The 18,735-nt window shown below is 43.5% G+C and overlaps 1 protein-coding gene across 1 annotated transcript; it reads right to left on the minus strand.

Annotated features, from left to right (window-relative positions):
* Positions 1-13,009: 13,009 nt before the first annotated feature.
* On the minus strand, positions 13,010-15,954 carry LOC123040881 (uncharacterized). The gene is made up of 7 exons (XM_044463611.1): positions 15,798-15,954; positions 15,653-15,706; positions 14,681-14,749; positions 14,407-14,565; positions 14,244-14,333; positions 13,846-14,146; positions 13,010-13,272 (listed from the first exon to the last, which is right to left on the minus strand). The coding sequence occupies exons 1-7, from the start codon at positions 15,892-15,894 to the stop codon at positions 13,269-13,271; spliced, it is 774 nt and encodes a 257-aa protein (XP_044319546.1). The 5' UTR covers positions 15,895-15,954; the 3' UTR covers positions 13,010-13,268.
* Between the last annotated feature and the right edge of the window lie 2,781 nt (positions 15,955-18,735).

The following is an 18,735-nucleotide window of genomic DNA, read 5'->3' on the forward strand; positions in this document are numbered from 1 at the left end:
ACCGTCATCGAACTTTAAGCATGCGGACCCTACGGGTTCGAGAACTATGTAGACATGACAGAGACACGTCTCCGGTCAATAACCAATAGCGGAACCTGGATGCTCATATTGGCTCCTACATATTCTACAAAGATCTTTATCGGTCAAACCGCATAACAACATACGGTGTTACCTTTGTCATCGGTATGTTACTTGCCTGAGATTCGACCGTCGGTATCTCAATACCTAGTTCAATCTCATTACCGGCAAGTCTCTTTACTCGTTACATAATGCATCATCCCGTAACTAACTCATTAGCTACATTGCTTGCAAGGCTTATAGTGATGTGCATTACCGAGAGGGCCCGGAGATACCTCTCCGACAATTGGAATGACAAATCCTAATCTCAAAATACGTCAACTCAACAAGTACCTTCGGAGAAACCTATAGAGCACCTTTATAATCACCCAGTTACGTTGTGATGTTTGGTAGCACACAAAGTGTTCCTCTAGTAAACGGGAGTTACATAATCTCATAGTCATAGGAACATGTATAAGTCATGAAGAAAGCAATAGCAACATACTAAATGATCAAGTGCTAAGCTAACGGAGTGGGTCAAGTCAATCACATCATTCTCCTAATGATGTGATCCTGTTAATCAAATGACAACTCATGTCTATGGTTAGAAAACTTAACCATCTTTGATTCACGAGCTAGTCAAGTAGAGGCATACTAGTGACACTATGTTTGTCTATTCATTCACACATTTATTATGTTTCCGGGTACAATTCTAGTATGAATAATAAACATTTATCATGATATGAGGAAATAAATAATAACTTTATTATTGCCTCTAGGGCATATTTCCTTCAACAATTCCCCTAATATTCTCGGCAGGCTACCAATAGTAGTAGCGGGCTTAGCAAAAGCACACTACTGCTAAGGTGGTTGTAGTAGTGTGTTTCACGGGGAAAGCGCTACTGCTAATGAAAGGAAAATAAAATGAAAATATATGGAAAAGTAAAGGAAAATGAAAGAATTAGAAAAAGGGGAAGGAAAAAAAGAAAATGTGAAGGAAAACAAATGAAAAAGAAAAATAAAGGAGAATGGCGTAGCAGCAGCGTGCTTTTCGGAAAGGCGCTATAGCTAACTTAGCAGTAGTAAGCCCGCGCTATAGCTAAGTTGGCTATAGCTAATGTAGCAGTAGCACCTTTCCTAGAACGCGCTACTGCTACTTCTGACTTAACCGCGCGGTTCTTTCTTCCCACGGCCACTTTCCCCAAATCAAACTCCTCCGTTGTTGCTGCCGTCATCGCCCAGCATCGCCGTCGGCCGCCGCGCGCTCTCCCGTCTCTCTCCGCACGCCCTCGACGCCGCCCCCAACCCCGACCTCGACGCCGCCCCCGACCACAACCTCCACGCCTCCCCTGACCCCTCCGTCGCGCGCCCGAGCCCCGACCCCGAGCTCGACGCCGCCTGTCCCTCCCTCCCTGCCAGCACCCGAGGTAAGCACGCCTCCTCTTCCCTCTCCCCTACCTCTGCCTACCTAAAGTTCCTAGGGTTCATCAAATTTTAGATTGCATCAAATTAGTTAGCGTTCATCAAATTAGATGCTAATTAGGGCAGTAGTTCCTAGGTAGGTTCATCTAATAAGTTAGTAAGACCTAGGGAGTAGTGTTTAATAGAATTAGTAAGAAAATTAATAGAACTAGTTGAACTAGTTTATTTTTAGTAAGAACTAGTTGAATTAATACAACAAGTGTATTTTTAGTAAGAAAATTAATATAACTAGTTGAACTAGTTTATTTATAGTAAGTTTATTTTTAGTAAGAACTAGTTGAATTAATATAACAAGTGTATTTTTATTTTCAGTTAAAACAATTATTCCCGCATCGACGTCGATGATGCCTATCCCGCATCCTCATCGTCGACTCGGCAGAGGACACTTGCTTAATCAGATGGGTCATGTCCGGGACTGGGCTTCGCCGGGCTTGTACTGGGAGGCGCTACCTACCGGGGGAGCAGTTTGGTGAGGAGCCAGCCCGTCATTGATCCGAACCTTCTTTGATGGCGGTCGCATGGGCCAGTGACGGTGCAGAGGCTTGAGGACCCCGCGGAGGTGGTACGTCACCGTGTCAGCGAGGAGGACGCGCACGTCCGTCGCTACATGGTTGTGTTAGAGCGCAGGTTCTCCAATACCTGGCAGGTGCTCCAGGGATCTCACTAGAGCTATGATCCTGTGATGGTTCCTTCTCTTTGGGTGTCCACCACCCGCGCTGACACTACTAGGAAAACGGCTATAGATGAAATGGACACTAATGGCGCACCACATGTGTGATGCGCCATTAGTATATAGCAATGGTGCACCACATACAGGTGCGCCATTAGTAATATATTACTAATGACACACCTGGTGTGTGGTGCGCCATTAGAAGTTTTGAAAAAAAAATTGTTACTAATGGCGCACCGTGGGACAGTGCATCATTACTAGTTGACATAGTAATGGCGCACCACACCCACCTTGCGCCATTAGTAGTTTTAAAAAAAAGTAAAAAAATAATAATAAATTGTTAGTAATGGCGCACCTGTAGACAGTGCGCCATTACTAGTTTTAACTAGTAATGGCGCACTATCCACTCGTGCGCCATTACTAAGTTTAAAAAAAATCAAAAAAAATTCAATTTTTTTTCAAAGCTAGTAATGGCGCACTGTGGGTGTGGTGTGCCATTACTAGTTTAAATAGTAATGGCGCACCATCCCACGGTGCGCCATTACTAACTTGGCCCAACAACGAATGCACCCCCCCCCCTCGGTGGACCGCCTTTTCAGTTTAAAAAAAAGAAAATGATGGAAATGTCAAAAAAAATAAAAGAAAATTAGTTTCCCATGTGATATGTGGTCTAGTTGTTGGGAAAATTTACAAATATCAATTTTGACTTTATTTGCAAAATATCTCTGGAAATTTGTAAAATGGGCATAACTTTTGCATACGAACTCGGATTAAAAAGTTTTTTATATGAAAAATCATCTACTCGAAAAGTTACATCCAAATTTAATCGGGGGAACCCCGTTAAACATTTCCAAAATCACCAAAAACCTAACGGAAAAAAAATTACGGGGCTTTCAAGATCTAGAGGCAAAAAAATTCAAAAAAATTCAAACTTACTTGTGGCGCACCGTGGATGTGGTGCGCCACTAGTAACAGAAAAAAAAATTGGTTTTGAATTTTTTTTTGAATTTTTTTTCAAAAAATGATACGTAATACGACCGGGAAGTTTGAAATATTTTTCAAAATTTCATCATAGTCATGAACATGAACAAAGTCCTAGACATCAACAAGGTATAATAGGATTGATAGGCTAGATATATCAACAAGTGCGTGTGAAGTGAGCTGTTGCTGGGGTTGGATAGAACTCTGAAGTTAAAAGTGCTTGGGATGGAGTAGTGTGAGGATGGGTGACCTTTCGGGAAGTTTGAGCACGGAGTGCGATTTGACCTGAGATTAAGCATATTGACCCGAGATTAAGCCATAGTGACCTGACATTAAGAAAAAAACGAAAAAAAATTGAAATAAAAATTAAAAAAAAATCTGAAAAAAATTGAAAAAAAATTGTTACTAATGGCGCACTTCTATGTGGTGCGCCATTAGTATACCAGATACTAATGGCGCACCGTGGGCTTGGTGCGCCATTAGTATACCAGATACTAATGGCGCACCACAGGTGCGCCATTAGAAAAAAAATCTAATGATGTGGTGCTAGTGGCGCACCTGTAGTGCGCCATTAGTAGCGAAAACAGGTGCGCCACTAACAGCCCTTTTTGTAGTAGTGCGATACCCGTCGTTCGCTAGGGTTTTAGTTGTATTAGTGATGTTATATGTATAATACTATTCGGGGTGTATTAGTGATAATATTCGACGATATACAAACGCAAGAGATGATTTATTTTTGCTTATTAAATGCAATCTAATTTGAATACTTATTTATTTTACGATTTGGTTTTGCTTATTGAATGCTCAAATTGGAGAAGTACTCCTATTTTGAATGCTCAAATTGGACCCCACTATGCAAGGCGTATGCATTTGATTAGTTGATAGCTTATAGGGTTTTTGTTTTTGCAGAAATCTAGGAGCCCCTCCATCATCCCCGTCACTGACCCCCTCCGACCTCGAGGTGAGACTAGCCAAATCTCCATGTCAATATGAGTCCTATAAGATATTTTGAAATGTTTTTGCTCATAATTTCAACCATTGAAATGCAATGACCATCAAGTTTGAATGCTCATATGATGTAGATAAAACATGCACTAGTAGAAAAAAGGTCATTTGTCACGGTTGTAGAGGGTCTTTAGTCCCGGTTCTGAAACCGAGACTAAAGGGTCGGTACTAAAGGCCCCCCTTTAGTCTCGGTTCTTATACCAACCGGGACTAAAGGCCCTCATCACTGCTCAATTTAACTTCTAATCTCTAATCACCCCTCATCACTGCTCAATTTAACCTCTAATCTCTAATCACCCATCATCATTCCAAATCATCTAACTTCCCGGTCGGTCACTCATCCTCTCACTACTCCAGCCTGAGCACGCTTAACTTCCAGGTTCTATTCCCCCTCGTTTCCAAGTCTGCACTTGTTGTTTTCCTGACAATAGTAGGATGTCAATCCTATTAACCCTCAGGAGTTTAGCTTGAGCATGAAGTCACACGTTTCACTGTTTGAGTTTGAAACTATTATTCTAAAAAACAATAATTATTTAGTAACACTAATATTTCTTGAATAAGTAGTTTGACCATAGTTTGACCACAGTTTGACCAGATTTGACCAAAATTCAAAAAATAGAAATAATTATTTAGTAACACTAATATTCTTGAATAATTATGTAGTAACACTAATACGTCTTGAATAAGTAGTTTGACCATACTTTGACCAGATTTAACCAAAATCCAAAAAAACTGATATTTTAGCATATATTTTTTCCTTTTAGAATTTGGGGATTCTAAAAATTTGCAAACACGCTGTGGGCCGTCAAAATCAGATGCGAATTTTCGTGTTGAACATTTTGATATATAATACGTTTTTTTCGACATCGTATGCAAAAGTTATAGCCCTTTTACTTTTTCATGACACTTTTTTGCAAAACATGTCCAAATTTAAGTTTTTTAATTTTCCTAACTAGTAGGTGTAGTAATATAACTACATCTCGAAGGATTTTATTTTTTGAAGTTTCTATCATTTTCTATTGTTTTTTTGAAAATTGAAATGGTGATACAAGGGGGGGTAGAGTTTGAGAAATGGACCTTTAGTCCCGGTTTGAGACACGAACCGGGACAAAAGGGCATCGCACCCTTTAGTCCCGGTTCGTGTCTCAAACCGGGACTAAAGGGCCCATTTGAACCGGGAGTAATGCCTTTAGCCGCTCGAACCGGGACTAATGCTCACATTAGTCCCGGTTCGTAATGCAACCGGGACTAATGTGCAAAGCCCTGTCTTCTACTAGTGATGTATATCTTGTGTTGCTCAAATAGGATATGTGCTTGCCCAAGTGGTCGGTCATGTTTGCAGGTTACACCTTCGAGTGGCCTATCTTTTGCCGGAGTGTTGATTAATTTCCGTTCCGGCAAATTTCAGGCGCTCGATATGTCCTTTTGTAGCAAAGGTCATGCCGGATTTTCCTAGAAATTTTGGCATGACTTGTGCTAGAATATGTAGGAAATATCGAGTGGCCTGGATTTTCTAGAGAGATAATTAAACGATATTTTTGGTTGACTTTAAGTCTGTCGAGGCTCCAACATATATGAGAGGGCGAAGAATCCTGACTGTTGCATGGGGGTTGTTTATCCTTCTTCTCCTTGTGCTAGACCTTTGTTATGCACTAGGGGAAGGAGAAGTAACGACCATCACTGACGGTCGCAAATGTCAGAGAGGAATCAGTGAGGGAGAGTCTCCACCATATATGAGAGGACGAAGAATCCCGACTGTTGTCGTGGGGGTCGCTTCTCCTTCGTTCCCGTGTGCTAGACATTTTGGTGTAACGCATTCGGGGACGAAAGGAGGAGCGATCATCACCAACGGTCGAATGTATACACCACGTGAGCTGAGAGTTTTCAAGAAAAGACTCGACAGACCGATAGTCAACCCGTGATGAATAATAATGATCTAATTTAGTTTTTATAGTACATATATTTAATTGTACAAGTTTAATCTTTGAATTATGAACATAGGAGATGTCGTACTCGGACGACGAAAGTCTCCCGTGGGAGTGCGACTGGTGCAACGATGACCGAGGTCTGTGCAACAGGCCTCACCTGGACGAAGATCGGCGCTTCGGCATTAAGCTCTAGAAGACCTTTGATGTTGAAATGGTACGCAACGACGACAAGTGTTTTTTTCGTAATTAAGCACGACTTCAACTATATCAACGTGTAATTTTCATCTTTTACAATTCGGCTAGCTTATCCCATGCCATGGAAGACGCTATGTCTTGGAGAGGATGGGTTTTGGAGATCATGAAAGTTTCGAAACAAAGAAAATTCACCTAAGGACCCATCATGGTATGGATTTTTAAGTAAATCTATACAAATCTCAGAGCGTAACCCATTTTGGTTGCACAAATTGGGAATCACTTTGCAAGATGTATGATTTTTATGAGGATATGCTTGTCACCATGGATCTTGGTGATTCTGACATCGAGCAAGACAATATGGACATTTGGGTCCTTGTTGATACGCTTCTAATTCTACCGCTATGTGAATTTCTCAAACATAGTTATTAACTAATTTATATTGTTTATTTCAAAATAGTTGACAACTTATTTCCATTGACAGCTTATTTTCATTCTTCAAACAATGTACGGAAGATGGTAGACAGAACCTACTACACCGATGGCTCCGAATTAACTTATCAGGAGAAAAATCATCTGATTGCATTTTGTACTGAACTTGAGAATTACAATATATATTATCAAACTCCTCCATATTATGGTCAATACGTGCCACTAGTGCACGTGTTGAACCATGGTAACATCCATGGAGATGCCATGGTAAGATTTTTTACTATTACGACATCCATGCATCTTTTACATACTTCTAAAACTGAACTACATTGCTAACTATGAAGTTATTACTACGTTTTTCAACAGAAAATCCCGAAGGATTGTGTGCCTCATCTGATGTATCGGAATGTTCGCCTTGATGTTTTGAACATACAGCCAGGTCATCCTACGAATCTCACCTTTCCATATCCGATTTCTAAAACTGGTGAACACATGGTAATCAAAAAATGGAAAAAACGTATGGACAGCTGTAAGGAGGTTCTTGGAAGCAACATTGTGCGAAAGGCAAGAATTGGAGACAGGATAATCTCCATTCTCCATAATGGAGAATCAGGGGCTATCTTGTTTTATGCTATTTTACCTAAGAGAATATAGTACGTCTTAAGAGAATGTAGTAGGTCCTATGAGGTAGAATCTTTATTATATGGTACAATGTGTTAGAGTTGATGATGAGGAGTAGTTGTGATTATGACTAGTGACCAACTTGCTATATGATGTCTCATTGATGAAAATGATAATCATGAGGAGGTGTTATATGACAATGATGTATTATGATGATAAGTAGTTAAGGATATGATGATGATATTTATTATATCATTGGGTGAAAGATCCGCGGATTAGTTTCAAGTGGATGCCCATCCACTTGAAACTAGTCCACAGTTCTTTCACCCAGTGATGTAATAACTCATTATGATGTAAAAACAATCTCTAAATTGTTGTTGTATGAAAACTAGTATAAAGGTGTATGAATACAACATGAAATAAAAATAAAATAAAATATGGAATAATAGTAGTAGTGCGGGTTGGGAGAAGCACTACTAGTAATTACCAGTAGCGCTCTTTGGAGAAAGCACTACTACTAAGTCGATATAGCAGTAGCGTGGGTTGACCCACGCTACTGCTAACCTTTAGCTATAGCGCCGTACCAGTAGCGCTTCTGCCCGCGCTACTGATAGGTCTAAAACATGCGCTACTGCTAGGCTTTTCCCTAGTAGTGCATGCTCAAATGTGTGTGGAGTTTGCCAAAGTTTTTCCTTCGTTTTTAGTCCCGAGTATCTCCGAGCTTCCAATGAGGAGGACACAAAGAAATTGATGGTAATAAATGAAGCGAGAGGACGGCCGAGCATGCTTGGGAGCTTGGATTGCATGCATTGAAGGTTGAAAAAACTGCCCTATGGCTGGGCACGGGAAGTACAGAGGCCATCATCGTGATTCCATTATTGTGCTTGAAGCTGTGGCTTCACATGACTTGTGGATTTGGCATTCTTGTTTCGTTTGCCAGGTTCACTCAGTGATATCAATGTAGTACAGAGATCACATCTTTTTGCTCGGCTTGCTAGTGTAGATGCTCCGTCTTGCAACTACACCATCTGTGGACATGACTATACCATGATGTATTATCTTGCTAACAATATCTATCCTTCATGGTCAACATTTGTGAAGACCACCAGTAAGCGGAAAGGCAAGAAGCAAACTTATTTCGCTCAACCACAATAAGCATGCCAAAAGGATAATGAGACAACATTTGGTGTGCCGCAAGCCATTGTTCGAGGTCCTACTCGCAAATCTCTCTCAAATATCACAGTGAAGGGGCCCAGGAGGCTCGACGATTACATTATCTTTGGTTAGCTCATTGAATTCTAACATCACTTTGCGTGAGACGATCTGTGTAACAAGAAACACACATACAATGCATTAATGATAATAGCAATAAAAACAAAAAAAAATAACCATTGGAAGGTTTATATAATTTTTAACCGCTACAGGAACAAAACTCAGTTGGAAATAGATGTTGAACAGCGTGCCAGTTGCAATACTCCTGCCGCACCTTGACTTGCACAATTGACATGGTAGTGGCGTCATTTTCCCTATTAGTGAAGATATTTAATGGCTAGATAGACTACAAAACTTCGATTGTGCACAAAAGCATTCATCGATTGTACACAAAAGCATATCAATCGATAATTCAACACTAAAAGACTATACGTCATCGATTTTTTCTAAACTAAAAACTATTCTACACTCAAGATTTTCTACACTAAATACTCTATTAAAATCGGATTATATGCAAATTCAATGAGATTCTACACTACTAAAATTTCTACACAAAGCAATCCATAGATTCTACGCGACTAGATCGGATTCTACTAAGTATAAAATCTAATTCAACACTACTAAATCCGATTAGTATAAAACCCGATTCTACACAATTATAATCGAATTCAAAGGAACAAACGTTGGGTTCTACATTACTGAAAATCAAATTCAACACTACTTCAATTCTATACAAATCACCTTATTCCACGAATCACCATGGATTCCATGGCATCCGCGGACGAAGGAGGCGCGAGGGAAGGGGAAGGAGAGGCGCGAGGGGAGGGGATCGAACCTGCTGCCGTCGGTGTGGCGATGTGCGCGCGTGTAAGACCGGCGGCGACGGGCGACGTGGTCTGGAGGTGCTAGCGGCGGATGGACGAGGGAGTGGGTGAAATGAGATAGAGAAGAGAGGTGTCTAGGTTTTTTTACTTAGGGAGTGAATTGAGATGAACCAGTGCTGGCGTGAGCCTAAAACGCCATGCTATAACTAAGTAAAGTCTAAATAAAAAATACTCAATATAATAAAGGACACAAAATAATAAAAGACTCAAAATGATAAAAAAAAGTCTAAAAATAATAGAAAATCAAAATAATAAAAGAATAAAAATAATAAAAGACTCTAAAGGAAAAAAATTAAATATAATATAAATTGTTCACTATTAACCAAATGATATTATTACTTTAATAATAGTAATAACATGATTTTCTACTAATAATAATTAATAAATACTTAAAACATATGATAAAAGGAAAATTTTATTTCTGGTGTAACAGAAGTTAGCACGCTAGCACTAGACTAATTAACTACGGCGTGCATAGAAATCTAACGCCACCACTATCTTCCAACTAGTAAGTACAGCTGGGCCCACCAATTTGTGGCGCGTTGAAAAAAAGCAACACCAACACTAACGTTATAAAGCCAGCGTCCAAATATGCCAACGACACCACTATTTTAAGATAAATAGCGATGGTTCGAAATGGCGCACCACCAAGTAAAGTTGTGGCTAACGAGTTCTCTACTAGTACCCGCCACATACATAGTAAGGACAGTGCTTTAAAACATATTTTTCTAAATCCAGGATACTCTAAAACTTGAGCATGGCACTTGCAATGGTGTGTAGACAACATTGGAAAAAAATTGAACGACAAATGATGTAAATATTTTAGTTTTGCATGGTAGGCAATGATATATGTTCGAAACCCTAATACTTCGTTGAAGAGTGTTGAGTTTATACAAGAAGTGCATCAAGTTTTTGTCGTCTCACTGTTAAATTTTTACCACACCATATGGGGGTCATATGGTGACACCATGCCAAGTTTCACCCCACTCCGAGGTCATTTCCATGTGATGTTGAGCGAAAGAGCGTTTGCCTTGTTTAGTTACCAGAAAATGAAGTAATAATGTTTTAAAAATAGCAAACCAACTCATAAAGTGGTAGAATTTGAGAATGACACTTCCAATGGTGTGTAGACAACATGGAGAAAGTTTGAATCGGAAAATGTATGGATAAAAATGGGGTGGAAACTTTCCGCTTTTCTGGAGGAAAAATGGAAACAAAGAGGAAATATAAAAACGGAAAAGGAAATTTGCAAAACAGAAGTGGAAATGGAATATGTTTTTATGCGGAAACGGATAAAAAAAGGAATGGTGTTTTCTAGTGGAATAGGCATGAAAACAGAACTTTCTGTTTTCGTGAATATGGAATTTCCATTTTTACTATAGAGTTATGATTGCTTTCTAGCCAACAACCAAACAACACACAATAAAACAATGAGTAGAATGGATCATTTGAGGCCCAACTTCTACTATCACACATGTACTCAGCTTGACCTTATATGCAATTGTCTAGTACTACTACTAAGTTGCTAACATAATGATATTATTTTGTAGCCATGTTAACAATTCATTAAATTTGTTTGTCTTTTGTGTGTGTTTATCTATGATTCAAGGGGGTTTTAAGTTCCAGTCACCTCCCACTTATGTTTCTGTGTCCACTTTGTATTCGCTCCGTGTCCGTTTCCGGTAGTATTTGTTTTCGTATTCATTTTCGGGGTTTCTGTATTCGTTTCTGCTTCTGCAAAAATATATGAAAACAAATATGGTAGCACTTAGTTCCGTCTGTTTTCGCTCCTTTTCATCCTTATGAGAAATGATGTAAATTTTTTATTTTTGTGTGGAAGCCGGTGGTTTTTTGTTCGAAACCCTAATACTTCGCTGGAGAGTGTTTAGTTTGTACACGAAGTACATCAATTTTTGATGTAACACTCTCAAATGTTTACCCCACCATATAGGGGTCAGATGATGACACCATGCCAAGTTTCATCCCGTTCCGAGGCCATTTGCAAAGTATATTGAACCCAAGAGCGGTTTGCCCTTTTTAGTGGCCAGAAAATGAAGTAATACATCTAAAATACCAAACCAACTCAAAAAGTAACCGAATTTGAGAATGACACTTCTAGTGGTGTGTAGACAACATAGAAAAAGTTTGGACGAGAAATGATGTAAAAATTGAGTTTGTGTGGTAGGCGATGGTTTCGGTTCAAAACTCTGATACTTCGCCGAAGAGTGCTTAGTTTGTACACGAGTGCATCAAATTCTTGCTATAAACTCTCAATTTTGAACACACCATATAGGAGTCCCATGATGACACTATATGCCAAGTTTCATCCCTTTCCGGGGTTATCTGCATGTTATATTGAACCAAAGAGCGTTTTGCCCTTTTTAGTTGCTGCAAAATAAAATAATACTTTTAAAAATAGAAAACCAACTCATAAAGTGGCAAAATGTACGCATGTCACCTCCAATGTTGTGTAGACAACATAGAAGAAGGTTGAACAAGAACTAATGTAAAAAATGAGTTTTGTGTGGTCAGCGGTGGTTTCCGTTCGAAACCCTGATACTTCGTTGGAGAGTGTTTAGTTAGTACATGAAGTGCATCAAGTTTTTGCCGTAACACTATTAATTTTTTACCACACCCTATCGGGGTCATATGATGAACCCATGGCAAGTTTGCAACTAAAAAAGCTCATTTGCATGCTATTTTTAACCGGACATCATTTTGCCATTGAAGTCTGGTGGGCTGTGCGGTGACCGTTCCAGGTTTCCCTAAGGGTGAGCCTGCGATGTTGGGGTTAGCGTGACATGACTTTGGCGCGGCAGCGGTCTGCTTCTTTAGCCGCCACGTGGGACTCCGTGAGCACAAGATGGGCAGGGGGATCATTGTCGGGCATCTCGTCGGCTATCTTGTCATCCCATGCAAGTAAGTGAGAGATGTGTTATCGGTGTGGGGACCTTTTAGGGCATGGCCAACGCTACATGCTGGACGGCTGCCCCAGCTGCCACATCGGCACAACCAGTCCAGCTCAAGTAAAAAGTGTTGCTTGCAGAGGCGGACGGGCTTTTGCAGAGGAGCATAGTTCCTCACTGACAAAAGCGGTGGCTGGACCAAGTTCTACTCTCCATTATAGTGTGTTTTTTCTGCTGGGAGAGGTCAATGGAAGAAAAGGGAAAGAACTAGTGATGACAGACTAGGAAAAGGACCAATGCCACCATTGTGCGATTATTGGTTTGGATGGTAGCTTCAAATAAAAATCCTACATGGAATGCATGGGGCAGCACCATGGTGATGCCACCATAGTACATGCCCTTATAAGTTGGCCATCCATGGGGCACGCAGAGGGAACTATCGTGGGTTTCGGGAAACATCTAGAGTGGTAGATGGCATAAGTTGATCTTAGGCGAGATCCCAAAGTATTTCTTATAACCAAATTGTTTGCGATGATAACACCAAGCCCACGCGTTTACAACTCTGAAATCATGTGCGCATTATCATACACAGTTACGACATAACACTTATGCGCGAACGGTTTGACAATCACAAATGTTTGAAGAGTTCAAACCAAATCAAAGATATAAACCATGTGCAGAATATCTCTCACAATTTAAATTCTTCAAACATGTGCAATAGTTTACGTCTCACACGATTCATCTCGAATATAATCCAACGTCGCATTTCAACCAACAGGGCATTCAGAATAGACCATCACAAGATTCAGATGCCGTGATCAAATTTCCACGAAGCAAAATAAGGTGAGATAAACAAAGTAGGTAAAAGGCTTCCAAGTTTGTCCAGGGGCCATGTCCTTCACCTGCCATTGGAACAATATATATCAGAATATGTTATATTATATGCAGCTAAAATAATGAAAGACCAAAACTGTTGTTCCCGTTTCAAAAACAAAATACTACTCCCTCCGTCCCAAAATAAGTGACTCAACTTTGTCCTAAAGTTAGTACAGCCTTGAGTCACTTATTTTGAGACCGGGGGAGTATTTTTGTGTTACGTGAAAGTACTTAAGAATTTGATCTACATATAGCAGATTAAAACTTGCTTCTCTTTGCTAAAAATCCGACTCAATTCATTTTTTTTGTACGAAAGTTGGCGTGCTTGCAAACTGAATTTGTCATGCTCACGCGAATATAAATTGCCTAAAAAACAAAGTTTTGCCATGCACAAAAATCCGACATCAGTTTTTTGGCGTTTCCATAACAATTTGATCTACATAGCAGAGTAAAACTTGCTTTTCTTTGCTAAAAAACAGAAACACAACATTGTATGCAACATCGATAGATCTGTAATCAGGTCTGCCATGCAAAACCGTACTGCTGCTACCTCTGGGACGTGGTAAAGGTACCGTAGAAAGTTGGAGTATTGTACATACCTCCTCAAACCTGGGTTCATCGCATAGAAATCACGGCATATCTCGCAGTAATAAATCCTCCGTTCCAGCCACTCCTGGCACGGCAGGCACAAGCAGAAGTGCGGGTTTGGACAATTGGGTGGGGGCATGCCCAAGCGAGCCTGGTTTGGCTGCCTGATTGCTGTGTGGCAGGAGGGACACGGCTGTAACGCCCCGGTACCAGGGCCGGTAGCCAGCGCTGGTAATCGTGGCCTCCCGCCAGCTCCCACAGGTGGCACTCCCACGAAAGGCAGGCCGGGGATGATCACGGGAGGAGCTGCCCCTGCCGCAAAGAAAAGACATCTCAATTTAGTCAATCGCAGAGAATGAGATCCTAGCTTACAGTACGAGGAGAAACAGAAGCTATAGTAGGTCAGTACCGGCCGGCGGCACAATGGAAGGCATCGTGTAGATCGACATAGAAGGGCCTGCCTTGGGGAGGGTTGCAACACCGGCACCGGATCCACCAGCTGCAGGATTTGAGGCATCAGCAACTGATTTCATCTGACGCAATCAGAGAATCGAGAGTATCCCTGTACTCACCAGTCGACGGTCCTTGTGTGGCCAGCGTGTAGTCGATCTTCCGTTTCTTGGGCTCCCCTTGCGCCAGTTCGTCCATCAGGTTGCGAACAGCTGACTCGTCCACATTCTCCGGCTCGGGTTCATCCAGTTCCACGAGCCCCTTCAGCAGGTCCACCACTCCTACAAGTAAAAAGAACAACCGGATCTGTCAGACTTGCATGTCGACAAGGAGAGGAACACGTACAGAAGGCGGTGGAGGAACAAGCAAGCAGCCAAGCAGTCGCCGGGGACTCACCTTCACCCATAGCCGGCGCCTGATCGTCGCCTCCAGCCAAAGCCTCTTCTTCCTGCGGGTCCTCCACGCCTAAGGAAAGGAAACGATGGAACATGAAGGTTCTTGAACAGCACACAGATCTCGGACGTGCAGATGAACCACAAGAAAGAAAGAAGAAAACCAACATGTTGAGAAACGACGGCGCCTCAGATTGGGAAATTGATTGCTGTCACTTGTGCCAAGCACATCTGCAAACATATGCATCCTCATCGGCGTATGTACGGTCGCAAGAAACACGAGTCACCATCCCGAACGAGAAGAGCCGCGGATGAGCGCGCAGCACTCCGGACGGGAAAAGAAACTCAAGAAAAACACAGAGCAAACGATGGAGCGTACGTACAGGGTTTCGAACAGCATACAGATCTGGAACATGAGCCGCGCGGGTGTGTAGCTAGACGAACCGGTTCTTGGACCTCGTCTCCACGCCCGTACGTACGTCGTCTTGCCAGCCGGTAAAAGAAAGTTGAAACGCAAGAGCACATGAGGAGGGAAACAAGAAGAATAGGTGCGACTGAAAAAACCAGAAGATCGATCTCGCACCGAGTGCTCATCGATCAGCCACACAAAGCTGCCTCAGGCACTCGAGATACGTACGATCTGCGGCCTAATACATCCGGATCCGGCACGCATGCATGCAACGCTGCAAGGAAATTTTCCAGCCGAGCTCCATCTTGCCTTCACCGGCGCATCATCAAGAAACACAAAGGAGAACATCAAGTCCAAGAAAAACAACCCAGCGCAAGAAAAACATGCATCAGAACTGACGACGAACCAAAAAAGCTAGCAAGAAATCGAAACGAAACGAAATAGCAGAGTTGCTGCGACGCGCTCGCCTCTACCAAAAGCAAAAAAAAAAAAAAAAAAAAAAGTGGGAGAAGCGGTGGAAGAAAACACAGTTAGAGCGAGGAGGGACTGCGCCGGCCGCGAACTCACCTTCACCAACCACTGGCACCGGAGCATCCAGCACTTCCAGCGGCTCCTCCACGCCTGAAAGAAAAGCAGGGGCGTTGAGGTTGCAGGACAACAAAGCAATCGAAGAACCAAGGAAAGGAGGGGGCTGTCGTCCGCTGAAACTAACCTGCATCCCCGGCAGGTTCTTCCGGCTGTGCTCCCAGCACCACGGCCGGCGCCGGTGCCGCCGGAGCCGGAGCCCCTCCGTCGCCCTGATCGGCCATGGCAAGGGAGGAAAGCTTCGAAGTGGGCGGTGTGCTTGGTGGTAGAAGGGAGGAGAAGCGTTCCGGTCTGCGCGTGGAGGTGGAGAAGGACGGTGTCCGTGGAGGTATAAAGAGGAGGAGGAGGACGGCGTGCGTCGTCGACCGGCCGTTGCATTCTGCAGCTTTGCCGTACGCCGTATTGTGTCGCGTTGCCGCCGATGGTCCCGTCCCGGTCAAAAGTCACGAAATGGAATCCTCTCATTATTGGCTAGTACTTGGTGCACAAAAAAGACAAAACTCTTTGCCCTAATTTCCCCCACGCCGGCCCGCCGTGCCACGGAAATGGATGGAGTGTTGTACTTGTACGCGTGGCATTCCTCGTGCGTGTGGCGCGGCAGCGTGGTCGGTGTGCCACAAGACAGTGCTTGATGGAACGTGTACCGTGGCCATCGGGATGGCATTTTTTGCGTCTCAAGAGCATCTTCAACATGCGCCCAATGCACGGTGCGCTAAAATTTGATTTACGGCGCGCGCAATGTCAGGTTTGGCGCGTCGCGCAGCGCTTGCTCTAGAAGAAGCGCTAAAATGCAGCGTGAGCAGCGCGCGCGAGCAGCCGGCGCACAAATTTTGAGCATAAATTTCACACTTCCACACAAAACACACGGCATATATTGAATCAAACATCATTCCAACCAAGTTCGTGCCCAAAAGTTCATGCCCACAAGTTCAAATTCATGTCCACAACATAATTAAACCAAGTTTAACATGCAAACCAAGTTTATGACACAAACGAAAGACACAAGAATCAAGCCTCGTCCTCGTCTTCGTCTTCGTCCTCTTCCTCCGAAGACGATTCTTCCTCCTCTTCATTGTTGCGCGCTGTATCATCATCGCGTGGAGCTCGGATGGTGTTGCCAAGATCTTGAACGGCATCTTCATGCGAAGGTGGCACACCGGCGCCCGGAGGTGCACCCATGCCCCCAAAGAGAGACGCAAAACTCATGCCACCCATGCCGTCCAAGCCGCCCGGAGGTGCTCCAAAGCCACCCATGCCTCTCATGGTCTCCATGATAGCTCCAAAGCCACCCATGGAACCGATGCCGCCCATGGTAGCTCCAAAGCCACTCATGGAACCCATGCCGCCAAGGCCACCGGCACCCATGCCGCCACCGCCACCCATGCCGCCACCGCCACCCATGCCGCCAGGGCCCCCACCGCCACCCATGCCGCCAAGGCCATCGCCACCCATGCCGGCAATCATGGCTCTTTTTTGGATCAAGACTTCTTCACGGGCAAGGTTGACATACTCCTTTTGGGCATCATTGAACAAAGATGTGTCCAAGAAGAGCAAGCGCTTCTCCCATTCCAACAACTTAGCTCGCTCCTCCATGGCCATCTTCCTCTCCTCCAATGCCACTTTCCTCTCCTCGGCGGCCACCCTCCTCTCCTCGGCCGCCAACCTCCTCTCCTCGGCCGCGGCATCTTGGTTCCTTGCCATTTTCCTCACCTCGTTGGCTTCTCTTCTTGTGTTGACAATTGCTTCCATAGCATTTTTGATCTCATCAGCTGCTTTCCTCTTCTTCTTTTCTTTGTCTTTCTTCGTGCCATCCGGTCGTTTTGGCTTCGAGTATGAAACCGAGTTTGGGGTGGGGCTTCTCTTGCCATCTTCACTTGATGCATCATCCTCATCATCATCTTCCAAATCAATTGCTCGCTTGCGTTTTTTGCTCAAATCCAAATCATCAATGTCCTCACGCTTCTTCCATTTCTCATCATCCTTCAATACTTCATAGCAATGAGGCAAGGAAAATGGCCTTCCTTTCTTGATCTTCCCCTTCTTGGTCCTCTTCTCCTCTCCTTTGAACAAGTTTTGTGCAATGTTCAACTACATGAAAACAAAACAAGTTAGCACAAGAAACCCCAACAACAAGCATGATGTGAACATGAGGAATGACGAAACCACACTTACCCTATCATCATCATTGATGCCACTTGGGTTCAACTTGTCAACCGCTTTTTGTGCGACCGACCATTGTTGACAATCCCTATTGATGGTCGACCACCGGGAGATCATGCGGAGCGGTCAATTCCACTCGTGTTGCGAAGATCAAAGTGTTCTTTCATCCGGAGCCAATAAGCATCTCTACTTTGATCACCTCCAATGGATGGATCCCTCGACACTTGCAACCAAGTATTACATAGTAAGATGTCTTCGGCGTTGGTGTAATTGCTCGCTCTTCCTTTCGGTGCATCGACAATGCCCTCACCATCCTCGTCCACCTCAAACTCATGGTCTTCAAAATGCATGTCATTGGTTTGAGACCAATGCGAATTGTTCGAGCCAACACCCATAGTTGACATGTATGCATCATCGTTCACACTACAAAGTATATAGAACAATGCAATAAGCTATCTATATGTATGCATCCAAACAATAAAGAAGGAAAAAAGTTCAGATTTTTTTTACCTTTGGGGCATTTCGTCGAACACATGGTGCGCGTCGGCCGCCGGCTCAACAAGTGAGCTCACCGGCGCTTTGGTAGCTGCCGCGCTCGTCACACACCCTGCAAGCATATTCCTCGACGCTTTCGAAGTGCAGGAGCTGTCCGCCACATTCTTCTTCTTCGCGGATGTCTTGCCGTTATTCGGCTGCGGTGCATTTGGGAGCTTCGAGGTGCCGGAGCCGTCGAGGCAGGCGCCGGCGCGACGCCACCAGCCACCGAGGTCATCCGCGGCGGCATGAAGAGGGTACGCGCGAGGCTGATGCTCGGAGGAGCTCCGGCGAAGGCGTGGCCACCGCCCCCAGCGCTAGGGTTTGCGGCGGCGGCGGTGGTGCTGGAGGTTTCGTGGCTGTAGGATGGT

This window comes from Triticum aestivum, chromosome 2B (assembly GCF_018294505.1).
Source record: "Triticum aestivum cultivar Chinese Spring chromosome 2B, IWGSC CS RefSeq v2.1, whole genome shotgun sequence".
Classification (NCBI taxonomy): Eukaryota; Viridiplantae; Streptophyta; class Magnoliopsida; order Poales; family Poaceae; genus Triticum; species Triticum aestivum.

What these genes read in the sequence shown, in the direction of transcription:
- LOC123040881 (XM_044463611.1), bottom strand. Translation starts at nt 15,894, where the DNA reads ATGGCCGATCAGGGCGACGGAGGGGCTCCGGCTCCGGCGGCACCGGCG. An exon ending in GGTGCCAGTGGTTGGTGAAG is followed by an intron (nt 14,750 to 15,652) that starts GTGAGTTCGCGG and finishes TCCTTTCCTTAG; the next exon opens with GCGTGGAGGACCCGCAGGAA. An exon ending in CACACAAGGACCGTCGACTG is followed by an intron (nt 14,334 to 14,406) that starts GTGAGTACAGGG and finishes CAAATCCTGCAG; the next exon opens with CTGGTGGATCCGGTGCCGGT.